Raw genomic sequence first — 15,739 nt, forward strand, 5'->3', positions numbered from 1 at the left:
ACTACCATAAAAATTGTGTCACTAAAGTTTACGTCTTCCTAGTCAGAACCTAGGCTTTCAGGAAGCTTCCTATCAGAAGTCTCTTCACAATCCCCAAAATCCCCACAAAACCAAAAAAAAACCCAACCAAACAAAAAAATCCTTCCAAAATCCCCAAACTGGAACAATAAATCAAGCTTGAACTGAAAACAGAAGGATAAATGCTGTAGTTCTGTATATATAGTCATCACAAAAATAGTAATTGCAAGGAGGAAAAATCATTCTAATTGAAATATAAAACGCAGCTTGAGAGTATGACTTAATTCCAAATAGATGTAAACTTAAATGTTTAAATGACAGATAAAGAACATCTTACTCCAGGAAAATCATTCTTCGTGAAAAATTAGTTAGCAATTTGATGATAAGAGAAGTAAAATTAATCTCTTTTTTCTTTGATCATATCAAAGGAGACAACTATTTAGAGTCCATGATACTTTCTTCTGACATTTTTATGTAGGAGAGCTGGGAGCTTACAGTTTTATACTTATCTATTGCTCTCATCAGTGCTAAGAAGGATTTTACAGTCTTAACAGGGCATATTTTCTTGCCTGAGTTTTCTCTAAAGTTTTTTTTTTCCTTCTTTCTGTGGAATCTTCTTGGTTTCAGAGACTTTGAAAGTCAAAGCAAGATATCATGAGGGAATTAAAAAAACAAGATGTAATGAAACATAAATATACAATAAAGAATAATAAAGCAAGATATCCTTGTGAGGGGAAGCAGAGGAGCATGCACTGAACTCTTTTCTGTGGTGACCAGTGACGCCAGGGAATGGCCTCAATCTGTGTCAGGGGAGGTTTAGTTTGGATATCAGGAAAAGGTTCTTCACTCAGAGGGTGGTTGGGCACTGAAAGAGCTTCCCCGTGGAAGTGCTCACCATATGTCTGAGTTCAAGAAGCGTTTGGACAATGCTCTCGGGCACATGGTGCGACTCTTGGTCCTGTGTAGGGCCAGCAGCTGGACTTTGAGAATCCTAGTGGTTCCCTTCCAACTCAGCACATTCTATGATTATCAGTTTCCATGAAAATTATTTCCCTGATTTAATGAAATAATAATTTAGTCTACCAAATTTAACTTCAGATTTTGGTGCGGAACCACTGGAAAATTCTTTCCACATCACTCACAGGAGAGATAGCAAAAGTAGTAACAGAAAGGTTCATAAAATATTGAGGCTTTCTAGAGTTCATTAATTTAGGAGCAACACAAATACTTGTTACGTTAGCTTGGAGAACATCAAATTTTCTTACAGTCAGTTTCTTAGTTACTGCCTGTAAAACCAGTACATGTTTAATTTCTATAAGAACTCTTAAAAGTCCTTTGATATTAGACAAAATAAAGCTGTTGTTTATTCTGTAACATGTAGCTGGTGTGCCCGGGTGAACAAAATGGAGTCCACCATACCAGGAGGGTAAACAAAATTTGGAATTTCTCTGCTGAAACTTACTCTTGTAGGAAAGGAGGGACAGGGAAATCCTGGCAGATGGAAGTTCTTCCGTAACACAGAAAAGCAGTAAAATGTTTCATAAGGGCAGTCCTAGGAAGAGGCTGTGCTGAGCCTGTGCCACATTACCTGTTTCCATAACCCCACAATGAATGCAATGAGAGAGCTGGTCAACTCCTGATCAGCTGCTAATATTAGGAAGTATGCAAGAGAAAGCAGCCAATTTTTTTAATAATTAATAAATACATATTTTTTTAATTTCTGCCATTATTGAATCTAATTGCAGCTTCCTTCCATTAAGATTTTCTGCTTTATGGTATCAAAATGATTGATAAAACTTACAAATTTCAAGAATATAAAACTTCTCAATGAGATGCTGTAGGAAATGCTAAGAGAAAGGATTTATAGCCTCCATAAGCAATCAAAACCTTTAGGTCAGGCTGACCCTTCCCATGTGAATCAGTTGCAGAGTAAGTAAATACAGATGTCCCTTTTTCTGTCTTTTATCTCCTCTCATCCTCTTGAAGTACAAGACATAAAATGTGAGATTTTAAAATGACTCCTCGTAATAGCTTATTGCCTCTAAGGTAAATACTCCCTGCTTGTATGTCATTGAACATACGTAGAGTTAGAACAGCAGAACTCCTTACATTCTTTCATCAAGACAGTAAAAAACTCCAAACCAACAAAAAACCCCACCCTAATGAATTTGTCAAGATCTGTAATTCAGGTATACAAGCATCATTAAAAGCATCATATTTAGAAGTACTTTCCTTGGCATGCTTAAAGGTACTTACGGTAGCTAGCTAGGAAATCTGAAGAAACGTCAAGATGAAGTGCACATTCCAGAATATTTTTTAATAAAGTACATCTATGCTATAAGCTACTGACTGAATCTCCCCCACAAAGTATGTAAAAGCTTACTAGGAAACTGTTTGGGTTTTTTGTAAACTTGCTCTTACTTTGTTTTGAATCCAGAAGAGTGCACTAACAATACTCTAATCCTTGTTTAAACACCCTGTAAAGTATAACCAAAATATTATATAGACTAAGTTCTTCACATAGCATTTCAAAATACTACCCAGAAAATAGAAATTTCTGATTTTGTTATATTCATAAATTATTTTTCTATAATTGCATAGGACTACTCATCATTTTCTCCTTCATTTTCTACTTCAACCTCTCTCCAAACCCCTGTAATCACAAGCAGTACCTTATAGAGACTGCAGAACACTATATTGACAAGACAATAAATGCACATTTTTCTTCCTAGTGATGTCTCAACTAGCATGTAGAATTTATACATTCTACAGCTGCATGAAAACCCCAAACATGGTGCTTACACAATGTTCTCCTGAGCTATATGAATTCATATTAAGCACTGATCTGCCTCATCACTGGAGAACACAGAAAAGGACCAAAATAGTGCAGTACTTTGTGACATAATTGGGATTTGCAAGAATCACAGTGTATTTTATCCAGACAAAGTGGGTAGCTGTTCCAAGCAGGAAAGTTAATGCAAAGCTGAAAGTAGGAGGTCACAAAAGCAGTATTTCATATAGAAGTGATGGAAGTCTAGAATAAGGAGTATAAAGGACACAGCAGTAGAAAAGTAATGAGATAGAGCTATCCAAGTATCAGGAATACAAGTACAAGACACTTGAAGACAAAAATCTGGGTGAGAAAGTGAGAGACAAAGTGTTACAGAGACTAGGCTGTTAATGGGCAAAATACCGAAGATCAACATTTTCATTAGCACTATTTAAAAAACAGTGATTATGGAAAGAGACAGAGTGATGAAGCTAGGAAGTTGAAGACAAAGAGATAAAGATTAGGAACGAAGCTGAAATGGGATTCAGTTCAATTGAAAATGAGTCTTCTAGGTATATTTATTCTTTATTTCCATTTATTAGTTTCAAGTTCATGTTATAAAAAGCAGGTAGATAATTTCCTATTATTTCAGCTTTTGAATTGTTTTCAGTTGGTTTGTTGTCTTGAAGTCTGTTTTTTAGCTTATGATGTAATTTTCTAATCCAAACTCTTATGGGTGAGAAAGAAATACATGCACTTAGCAGGAGTGCCAAAGGAAAAAAGCCAAAAACCCTTTACTATGTAGAATGTTTCTTGTCTGATGAGTGATATATTCAAACAATTTTTCCCTCACACAATACTGCATGCTAGGGAAATCTTTCCAGAAATGACAGCAAAATATAACTTGTTTTTTGAACAAAGTTTAGCATCAGCACACTTCTACTTCCTCGTGTATCAAACAAGATGATTGCACCACATTCTTGCACCCACTCCTCAACCTGTCAGCTTATTGCCTCTGCCAGACACATTCCTGTGGTCTGTGTGCCACTTAGGGGGCCTTTGTTCAAACAGTAAAAACACATTAATTTCAGAAACATGAGTTTTAATAACATGAGAAATTTGATTAAAACCAAAAAGTATGGAAATCTAACACATTCTTACCTGTGCAGCTGTAAATACTCTCTGGGTCTGTTTAGAAGATGAAGGAATCTGTCAACAACCTTATTTTTCCCAACTCCCTGCAGTAAACAAATATAATATTAAGACATAATACAGATGTACATACTTATGAGTTATAAAGACAGAAAAGATAACTTGCCAAAAATGTTTAAAATACTCTCCATACTCCTTCATAGGTTAATACAACTTCAATCTATTTCGAAAAATTCTGAACACAAGTTTATTACATGTATTTTACTTTATATATATATATTTACAAAATACTTATCTGTCTTACTAGAAATAACCAGAACTAGGATTGTGTCCCTAGAGTTATGTCACACATGCTATGCATCCTTTAACTAACACAAGCTTTTCCAGCCTTTTTATTTCACAAAGGTATTGCAATGTCAATGCTAGGAAGTTGTCTTGCACTTAATAGGCAAAGGTAATTCTTGGTGGTCATAGGACATATCCTGTAACTGTCACATGGAATTTGGGCACAGCCTTGGTAATAGTTGCTGATCACATTCCACTGGAGTTACAAAAAGAGGCCCAGATGGAATCGGAATTCAGCTGTAGATAAAACTGATCTCTAACTCTATTGAAGGATGTCTGCACTAGCAAGCTGTGGAAAATGAATTAGGTGTTGGCAATGCCCTGGTGTGCCCTGTCCTAAGCATTTAGGAACTGATACTTCAGTCCAGGTCTAACCTAGACTCAGGGAAGGAATTATCAAAGAGCACAAATTAGGTGGGCTTCTGGGGAACATCCACTTCACTCTCATCCTAAGATAGATGCATATGTACTGAACTGCAGTAAGGAAATTCCCTTCAAAAGTACATTCTAGATCTGGTCTGAAATGCTACAGTAGATGCAGACCAAGGTGACAGCTCACATGCAGAAATTCTTACCCCTCCTGCAAGTAGGTGGCTGCAGGAAGCTCAGAATGACAGTGAGAGTGCTACAGGTTGCAAAGAAGAAGGAAACAGCAGAAAGAAAAACTCAATCATGGACCAGCCAAAAAGTGTTTGACAAGACACTATCCCTCTGCTGAGATTCTCACTCTGACTGCATGAATGTATCTAGTAGTCCACACCAGTGTAAAGAAGATAAACATAACCCAAAGAAAGATTAAAGAGATTAGATTAAACCAATTTGAGTTCCACTAATCTGTTTCACTTGGCATTTAAACAGAATAGGAGCCTTCAGAGCTGCAAGTTATGACATTTATGGCTGTAAGTTCTAGCTGAGTGATGCTAACTGCCAGCTGCAGAATTGCAAACTCTTTAGGTTTCTTAAAATGGGACCACAGTCTCTCTCTCCTCTGCTACATTTGTAAGAATGGAGAATCATGCACATATGTATAATGAAATCACAGGAGGAGAGTTCTCACCATGAGAGCGGAGGAAAAAATACTGCAGAGGAGACAAAAATAGAACTACCTATATTCTACTGCAGACTTGACTCCCACACAGAACAGCCAACTCTGTTAGCGCTCTGCCACACGCCTCCTCACAAATCTACTTCAGAAGAATCTACAGCTTTATAGAGGTGTAGTAAGAAGCTGCAACACACTTGACACCTTTCACAGTAGTTTCTGAAAACTGTCACCTGAAGCAGTTCTCCACTGCTGTGAAAGGGGGTGCAATTCTGCTCACAGGATCTTGCAGGAACTTATAGGACATACCCATTTGGGGGAGAATGTTCAAGTTCAGAAATTTTATCAGTGACATTCAAAGGTAACCAGAAACAGGCTAAGAATCCCCTAGTGGTGTACACAGACAGTTTTATTCACATATGTTTCCTGCTACTTTCAGTCAGATCATAAATGGGTGAATAAACAGGAGCATTTCTAACGTCAAGCACAAAACACCCATGCTGAAAGCAGCTTCCTTTCCTAAGAGAGCTAAAGATGGCTGGGCAGATGTCTGCACACAATTTCTGCACCGATTCCAAGTAGATTGCGTATCCTGTTTCAGTGCAGAGTGGGATTCCAGCCAGCTGTGGCAAGTACAAAGATGATGAAATATATCAACATACTGAATCAATGTAAAACATACTTAATATTACACAAAGTGGTTACTGTAATTAAAAAAAAAAATTAGTTACCAAAGGAACCCAGTGAAGTCAATGGGAGCTGTGCCGTGACCACATCTCACCCTTTCTTCATTTTTATCTGTGCATCTCACCACACTCTCCACATATTTCCTTTTATTTAAGTATACTTCAATTTCAGAACATCATACATTTTTAAAAGGTGCATGCAGTATTTAAAAGCCAAAAGGCATTCCCACCAGGTTTTAGCTATTATAAACAAGTTAACATTGCCTAACTTCTAGACTAAACTGCTTCAGAGGGTACATTGTGTGCCTTCACAGAGGCTGTGGTGTACCACATAAAATCTTTGGTTGGCAACAGTAGCTGCAGCAAAGTTCTCCTCAAAGCTTTTTGATTCCAGCCCTCTACATTCCTACTTCATGACAAGTTACCATTCCTCTAGGTCTCAGCTACTCCACTGAGAAGTTACAATATCACAGCAAGGAAGGAAGAGACCAAAGATATTTGGAAGGCTCTTTAGCACTACTAAGAAACTCCAAAAACCAAGAGTTTGGATGAATTTGTTCCTTAAGTACTATGCATTAGTGTAAGGCCAAAAAGAGCAGGTTTGTTCCAAATTCACCTTACCTCCATAGGATAAAGAATACGTGTATAGTAGTCTTCTTCATGCGGACAAGAAATGTGGAAAATGCTAACACATTTTGGAAAAATAAAAACCAAACAAACTCTAGTTACAGGCACCCAAGAAACAAGAAATTACAAAAATGGCAACAGTCACCCTCCTTTGCCCTTACTGCCAAAGATCAAGCTGGATCTTCTGGACACCCACACAGCTAGCAATAAACTATTTAAACAGGAATAACCTGAACTATCTTTCATATGAACATACTAAAAGATTGAGCTGAACTTGGATTGGATTCAGAATATAATCTCATATAATTTTGCAATTATTGCAGGCTAAGGTAACATTCAGAGGACAAGCCAGTTTGCCATTAACACTTGCTGTGTGCTATTTATATACACACTATTGCAGTTACTTAATTTAACAGAAATATAAACATATGCTAATTAGAGAGAAAAGAACATCTGTGTTGGTGTTTCAGCTGAAGAGAGTAAAAATACTTCAGAAAGCAAATATTAGACAATTTTTACTCCATCAGACATATGGGATAACTGAAATAGAAAAATGGGAAGTAAATATCTGCACTAATGAATAACAAACAAGAAATTATGCAATTAGAAGGCAAAATAATCCCTTAGTTAAAAATCCTTCTAACTGACACTGTAAACACTTGCTCCCATGGATGAAATGGCTTAATTTCCTAGCAGAAGCTGCAGTTTCAAATATAAACAAGGTTGTTATAAGTCCCAGGAGACATTTTGCAATTCAGGATGCAGAACTGACAACCGAAATTTGTCCCTTGCACAGCCCAAATAAAGACAATAAAGTTATAGTCCAAAGGAATTGGACCCAAGTTTTTGAAATTAAGTCGGCCTCTTTGAAAAAAAAAAAAATCTAAACCAGGCTGCCTCATTTTTATTTTCTTTTAAATGATTTGCAGGTCATACTGAACCAGCTGAAGAGGTTGCCATGTTGTGGTCTTCAGTACAGCCCTTCAGCTGAAACACTGCAATCATACCTTCTCCATATCAGAGCACCTGTTTTATTACAAAAGAATGAAACAAATTTTGAAACTGGTAAAAAAGCAGTTTATCACTTTTTTACCTCAAGAAGTTTCATTTTATAATTAATTTTAAAATTGTATTATTATAGAGTGAACGACAGATTTGAGTTAACAATTTTAGTACACAGAGCCCTCCTGTCAGAGTTCTCAGTTTCTAACGTTGTATTATCATTCGCACAGAAACTTTTCGCTGAACAATGCAAATAAAGAAAATGAAAACACTTTTCATATTGCTCCGTTTCTAACCCTGGGTCTGGCACCAAACCACCTTTCATGGTGACAGCTTTTGTGTTTCTGTCAACAAAGACATTTGCAATGCATGTATTGCTGAGGCAATTATGGCTGAGGCTGCGATTTTTAGACCAGAGGATGTGTCTCTGGCTTTCTAAAAAAATGTTCTATTATCACCAAAGCAACTCGCAGTACCTACGCAGAATTATTTCACACACTCCAGGTGTTGAGAAGCCCTGCTTGGAACAAATGTGAATAATGCATTTTAATATCTGCAGAAGGTGTGCTGCCAGCAGTCTCTAGACATTGCTACCAAGAGGACCACTGCAATCGACCCTATCTCGGCTACCTTGCTTGAATGTTAGCAACAAATTTAAATACAAAAGCAGTGGTGATTTTAACTCCTGCTCCATATGCAATCTACATATTCATCAGTTACAAAAATAAGTGTTCTGTGGTTTAGTATCTGATTTTTTTTTTTTATTACAAGTTTATCATCTGGGGCACACCAAAATTATAGTGGCAGCAAAAGAAGAAAATTTCACCATAAGAGTCAACTTAATTCCCTGTTAGGAATCATGAATGGAATACTTTGGATGCATCTCTGACTGTAGCTCTAGATAAGCATCTAGAGGCTGATGCTTTGTTCTGACTTTAAGTAGAACCAGAGCCCTGTCAGGCTAAATACAATCAGTGCATTTCCAGTGAGGTAAGACAACTGTGGTTCAATGGAGAGAAGCATATGATGGAAAGAATCTGTGAGAAGAAGTATCCAAAAGAAAAATCAATTCATTTTTTATTTTTCAATTCTGGTTCTCCAGTTTAATGTGTAAAGGCAGAAAGCAATACTGTAAGCAGAGACACATTTTAGAAGCATGCCTATTCTCGGATGTGTACACACTGACTGTACCAAGTCAAAGAGAATATTTTCTGTTTTCCACAACTGTCATACCTAATAGACAAGAAATATCATCATATTTGGCCCAATTTAGCTCATTTGGAGCTCAGTGTCTTCATGCTTACAATAATAATAAAAAATTGGTTTGGGATAGTACATTCTTGACTTGCAGAAGAAACTGTCTATTTTTAAACAAGTTTAAGCAGGAAAACAAGACTTATTTCTAGAAAAGTTGAAATGCCAAGCATTTGCTATTTCAAGTTTTTTGATTACTGATATTATCACATTCTCAGTTTGCACTTAATTCAATTTCACAATGAGTTAGAAATGAAAATATTGTATTAGAAGAAAAGATCTAATAATCAAGCATGTAATTTTAAATATCTTTAAGAAAGACTCAATCATTTGTCCTACTAAATTCTTCAGAATAAAATAAATTACTAATGTGAGCCGAAGAATTCATGTAAGTTGATCTCCCAGTTAAAGAAAGGCAGCAGAAAGGATGAAATTACATTGTCAGGGAAATATATTAGCAAATGTACCAGAATGCCATTACATTTCTAAGTCCTTTTAATCACAGAGTAGTTGGGGTTGAAAGGGAACTCTGGAGATCATCTAGTCCACCACCCTGCTAAAGCAGGTTCATCTACAGCAGGTTGCAAAGGATTGCATTCAGGAGGGTTTTGAGAATCTCCAGGGAAGGAGACTTCATGGCCTCCCTGGGCAGCATCTTCCAATGCTCTTTCACGTTCACAGTAAAGAAGTTTTTCCTCATATTCAGATGGAACTTCCTGTGTTTCAGTTTGTGCCCGATGCTCTTGTCCTATTGCTGAGCACCACTGAAAAGAATTGGGCCCTGTTGTCTTGACACCCACCCTTAAGGTATTTGTATACAAGACCCCAAAGATTTGACAAGTTGCTCTTCTCCAAGCTAAAGAGGCCCTGCTCCCTCAACCTTTCCATGTAAGAGAGATAAGCCAGTCCGCCCAAAGGACACTCACAGCCTTCATAGGCTGGACATAATACTCATAATTCATGTATTTCTGCTTACTGTGGGTTCACATCAACACTATAAACAAGTGTTGCTAGAGTTTCTTTCAGATTATTTACAACACTTATCACCTTCACAGAATTCTTCATTGTACTTCTGAACAGCCAACTCAATAACTCATGGCAACGGAGTGATGCCAAATAAAATAACCTCAATTTTGCTTAACATGCTGCTGGGTGTTTTAGAATTTCACGGCAATAAAACAATTCAGAAGTGAGAGGGTTGTGAGCCTTCTCTATCCAGAAAGCCACAGATCCTATGTAACTATAAATACTATGTATGGTATCTTCAAAGACAGATGATGGCTGCCAAGACTTCACCTATGACTAATAAAGGTGAAAGCATCCAACACATCTCTTTACATGACCTCCAAATGCAACAATTTGGGAAATGTTATATTTAACATTTAAAATTGTGAGATTAAATCTCATTTCAGTCAATGCTATTTCCACAAGGTTTTTCACATAAACAAATTCTATTCATTAACATAGTTTCTCTTGCATTTGTCAAAGAAAATCCAAGGAGACAGTAAAAGATAGCAAGTAGTGGCCAATCGAAGAACTGCACATTGTTTATCTGGAAAAATATCACAAAAACACAGTCTAAAAATTTTCCTAGATAGTAAGAATCACTACCCAGTCTGTCTCATGAAGCTCAAAAGCTACTGCAAGACCTGTATTTAATGAGTACATAAACAGTCATTGCAACATTTGAAATAACTGGGCGCTCTTTCTGTTCTCTGCCTGCTGGTGTGAGAGTAGTATGCAGCTTCTTACACTCAGCCAAAGAAGAAGCTGCTTTGCAGGTGCTTTGAAAAACTGTAGATGGTCATAGATGGACTCATTCATGCTCAGACTACAGGCTCATTCAGGAAGCAATATCAGAACCTATAGTTAAGGCACTGGCACATTCTTTACTTAGAAGCTATTTCATAGCTGAAAATTCATACCTATCATATCATATGAACTCAAAGAAACCTGTTTGTTTGTATACAAAATGGAAATACATTCCAGTTAACATCCAAAGTACATCATCAACCACTGTACCAATATTTATATTTCATGTAAAACATTTATACTGTGAAATCCTAGGTCATATAAGCCCCAGGGAACAAACATGAATGAAGTGTTGTAAAGCAGTTTACTTCAGAAGCTGAGTACTTCTAAAAATATCTGTTGGCATCTTACATTTGTCTTCAAACTCTCCTTAGTTTCATTAAGAAAGCCAGTTCCTAACATCCACCAAGATAATTTAATTATAATTTACTGATACTAATCATCAGAGTCTGTATCTTGAAAACAGTCTTGGTAAAAGGGTTCTCATCAGGCAGCTCTTAGAGTTATAGAAGAAACCACATTTACAGACTTTGAAAAGACAGAGGTCTTAAGCTAACAGGAAACTTGCGTGTGTACATGTGTTGTGCAAATAGAAGAGGCAAAGGTGGAAAACCACATTAAGTCAACCAACCAAAACCAAATCCAGACTCTAAAAGAAAGACTACCGGTCAAGCCTTGCACATTAAACCACAGTTGAATGAAGACACTTACACAGTCATCATTTTGAAAGACCAAATTATGTCCTAAGGTAAATGTCAACTCAACTAAATATCTAGGAAATGACACAGGCATTCAAAGGGATGTTAATCCTATGTTTTGAAATACTCAGGTTCGGAGGATTTGAATTTTCAGTTATTACACTGAATTTCCATGATTCACTCATTCACTAATAAGACACTTAAGAGAAAGGAACTCAAACCAGTACTTTGTATCTACTCAAAATCATTACCTGTTTTTTCCAAATGGGAAATACAGGTACACACGGATGTATGTATCAAGGCATCACAAAACCCTAGCTTCTTATACAGACTGAACTGATAAAAGAAACTAAAGGGAAAAAAATAATGTTTTTTAAAAATAATTTTCTTTACAAACTATGGATGAAAACACTAATATCTTCAATGAAGTATCTACACATACTGCATGAAAGCACAATTGATGCAATGTGGTTGCTTTTAAAGTACTTGAACATGATTCATCACAAGCTGCACAAATTTACAGTAAAATATTTAAGGAATTAGCCAAGGAATTTCTAAGTGGTTAGTGATCATTCCCAAGAAATGAAGAATGATTGCTGTGGTACTGAAAAGACTGCAGAATGGCAAATACAGCACTTCAAACTTAAAAACAGCATTTTGAAAGGAAAAGGCCTGTTGGTCTTTTCTTAGTCACACACAAAAACTGTGGAACAAATTTGTAAAGATTAAACCTGGAAGTACTCATAAGTATGTTAGCAATTTAAAAAAAAACAACTGTATTGCTGATTTGCCAAAGAGAAAGCGCAGCAAATCAACTAATTTTCCAACTTAATGGTGCAGCTGACCTGATGTCTGGAATCAAAGCAATATGTTCCAATACTTCAATCCAGTCAAATCTTTTAATGCTGTCTTCAAGTAGAGACTCAAAAGATGGAACAAAATCTGACATGCATTAAATTATTAGAGATGAGAATACATCTGCTGGAAAAATCCATTATATCCTAATAATTGTACTTGCATAGTCTTCAAAACTGTTCTGCCAATTGAGGCACGTGTCAGAGCTCTGATTTACCACTGGTATACACAAGCTCTTTCCGCACACCTAGGGTTTCACTCATTGTATTGAAGGTCAGCTCTGACATGGTTTTCCTGCTTTGCCAGGGTTCCTTTTGTCCCTCATACCATGGGAGCTCCATTTACAAGCCCTTTCCTTGTTCCTTCCCAGCCGGCACTGCAGCGATGCTCTGCTTGGCCATGTATCTTGCTGACCCCAGCCTGGACCTGCTGACTTGACTTCCCAGCTTGATCTCAGACTTGCCTCATTCACCATGGACCTGTCTGGCAGTCACTGAGCACTTGGGTGACCATGGCTGCTGTCCCCAGACCTGCTACTCTTGCTTTGGCACTGAGGGACTGCAAAAGTTATCATTAAAGACTCTGCACCTGCCTCTGTTTTCGTGTGGTTCAGCCTGCTCCTGCTATTCCTTGCCAGCAGTTGCTGCAGGCAATCTGTACTACATAACATTTTCAATACCAGCTTGGAAGCAGGCATAGACAACACTGTTTATGAAATACAATAACTAGATCTTGTTTCATTTATGAAATAGATCAATTTCTATTTATGAAGAGATTAAACCTTTTGGAGAAGCTGGCATTATCCTTCAAAAGTCTACAGAGGTTGCAAATAAACAATCTTTGTAAATTCAAGTTGATAAGGATGCTAAACAGATGAGACTACACTTCAATATAAACACATTAATAATAATTAGCATTTTATATTCATTGCCTTGTTGGTTAGATCATTTTTTAGTGCTTTGTGTTAGATGTTCTACAGACTACTGCAAAACAAAAAGAGAAACATCTGCTAAAAAATTATTGTATCCTTGCTAAGGGACAGCTAAACTAAAGGGGCGTTACTTTTGGGGGGGAAAACCAACCTCAACAATGAAGTATTGATAAGCAAAGATACTAGTCAAAGAACTATACAAATCTGTTACTCTCTTAGAGAAAATTAATATTTAGCTATCAATAGGATTTAGGTAATACTAAAGTGTACACTTCTTACCTACCACTGGAGATTTTAAAGGAGTGGTTTGATACATAGTCAAGAAAGATAACCAAAGTCATTAATTGAAGATTTTAATGCTAATCATGTTACATACCACTATTACTATGTCAGGAGAGGTTTAGATGGATATCAGAAAAAGGTTTTTCACCCAGAGGGTGTTTGGGCACTGGAACAGGGTCCCCAGGGGACTCGTCAGGCCTTTAAGTGTTGGTCAAGCATTTGGTCAACACTCTCAGGTACAGCATGTGATTCTTGAGGATGGTTCTTTGCAGGGCCAGGAGCTGTACTTTGATAATCCTTGTAGGCCTCTTCCAACTCAGAATATTCTGTGTGTATTGCCTTGACTTTTTACTCTGACAGCCATATACAACACATTTACGGCATTTACATTTTCCACAAATGTGTGCCTATAAAACCCCTGGACAATGTTAAATAAGGAATTGAAAAATGGGCCAAATACTTCAGTAATAGAAATGAATGCAGTTACAAAGAAGCAAAACAGAGATTCAATTATATTATTGAATAATGAGTTTGTTGCACACATTGCAATAAATATTTCACTCACCTGGTTGCCAACTAAAAGAAGATGTTCTCCCAGCAGAAAGTCCTTGAGCATATCTTCCATTACCATCATATGCTAGAGAAAAAAACCCAAAAATTTTCACTTCATTTTATGCTCTCATATTTATGCATTCACTAATGACAGTGGTACAACAGGAACCTAACTTCAAGGATTTGGGGCCAGATATTTTTGAACTTTATACCTACTTATAGCTACTTATTTCATAGCAAAAGCCTCTCAGCCAATAATAGCAGAGGCAATATATCCAGTGATTAGAACAAGGAAACATTTACATCCTCTGCTCAAACTCATTGTGGGAGCCTGATTTCCCTAAATACTTTTAATTCTCTGTAATCATTCCTTGTATGTTTCCTTTCAGCCTAGCTGAATGCTTGTCACCCAGAGTGTAAAAACTTTCTTTAGTTTGTGCCAACTTTTCAGCAATATCCAAGTAGAACATTACAGAAATCAAACAGAGAGAATCAAAGACATATGCTAATTATACACATATATATTATTAAACATTAAACACCAGGTCTAACTTAATGACAAATATACTTTTTCTGTTCTAATCAAACTTTATTTTCAAGGAAATTAAAGACAGGAATATGCATGTTCAAGTCCGAAAGTGTTTATATGTATCTTACAATATGTGCCTAACTATTCAATTTTTATTAATTATTAGTTCATATGTGCCTAATTGAAGCCAAAATGCTGGAGGTATACTTTTACATATATACAGTATCATAACAGGTAACAGACACTGTACATCCTTTAACCTTATCTCGCTTCTCACAAATGATTTGTTTCAAAGGATAGAAAGGATTTCAGGATAATGTGGCAATGCAGCCTACTTTACTCGCAATAAAGTCATGTATATTTCTCCACTGTATCTAGTAAAAATAGGTCATCTGTAAGTAGGTCACTCAACCTACTTAGAGAAATGAATGATTGTCTTTAAATAAATACATTATCATCTCATCTCTAGGACTTGATTAATATAAAAATTAAAAATCAGCAGCTTGCTTATAATTTCTGAGCATAAAACCCCTTTGCTTCTGTGTGAAGGATATTTTAAATTTCCAAATCTCTCTAGAACACAGGCTGGGGGTGGGGAAAGAAACTCTTGTAAACACAGCTTAATACCATGAAATCCTAACCAGGCATTTCAAAAGACTACTGAATGCTCAACACACAATTTAAGGAGAGCACTTCAAGGCAAATTATTCTATTTTTTTGCATGTGTATACATTAGAAATTTATAACTGAGGAAAATAAATTTGACCAGTTATAGGAGAAATTCTAGTAAGTCAGTTTATCACACACACTGCTTACAATTTTAAATTTTATTACTAAGTCACAAATACATCCTTTTGATGACTTTTTTTTTATCCTTGATTAACAAAAATACATACATTACGGCTCCCCTGCAAAGCAGCTTACCCACCAGAAATACTATGTATTGATACTTCATTTGTTTGTTCTTTTTTTGCACTAGGACTTAAATTAGCATTGTACTATGATGCATGCAGACATTTAATAATACCCATTTAGGCAAAAGAGAAAATGAAAATATCCATCACCTATATAAATCCATGTTCCCCAGTGCCTTGTCTGAAAATTGCATTTGGCATATTACCTAAAAAAAACATTCCCATCCCTATGACACCTGTTGTGGACCAACAGCAATGTTTCATGTCAAT

General features: G+C 36.5%; 1 protein-coding gene across 1 annotated transcript in view; it reads right to left on the reverse strand.

The window, feature by feature from the left end:
- VWA8 (von Willebrand factor A domain containing 8) overlaps positions 1–15,739 on the reverse strand; it is a 181,675-nt gene that overhangs the window by 92,084 nt on the left and 73,852 nt on the right. The window contains exons 20-21 of the mRNA XM_030948253.1: positions 14,040–14,111; positions 3,950–4,026 (exon numbers count right to left, since the gene is read on the reverse strand). Of these exons, the coding sequence (XP_030804113.1) occupies positions 3,950–4,026; positions 14,040–14,111 (149 nt within the window). The remainder of the gene's footprint in view (positions 1–3,949; positions 4,027–14,039; positions 14,112–15,739) is intronic.

The sequence above is a fragment of the Camarhynchus parvulus genome, chromosome 1, assembly GCF_901933205.1.
Source record: "Camarhynchus parvulus chromosome 1, STF_HiC, whole genome shotgun sequence".
NCBI lineage: Eukaryota > Metazoa > Chordata > Aves > Passeriformes > Thraupidae > Camarhynchus > Camarhynchus parvulus.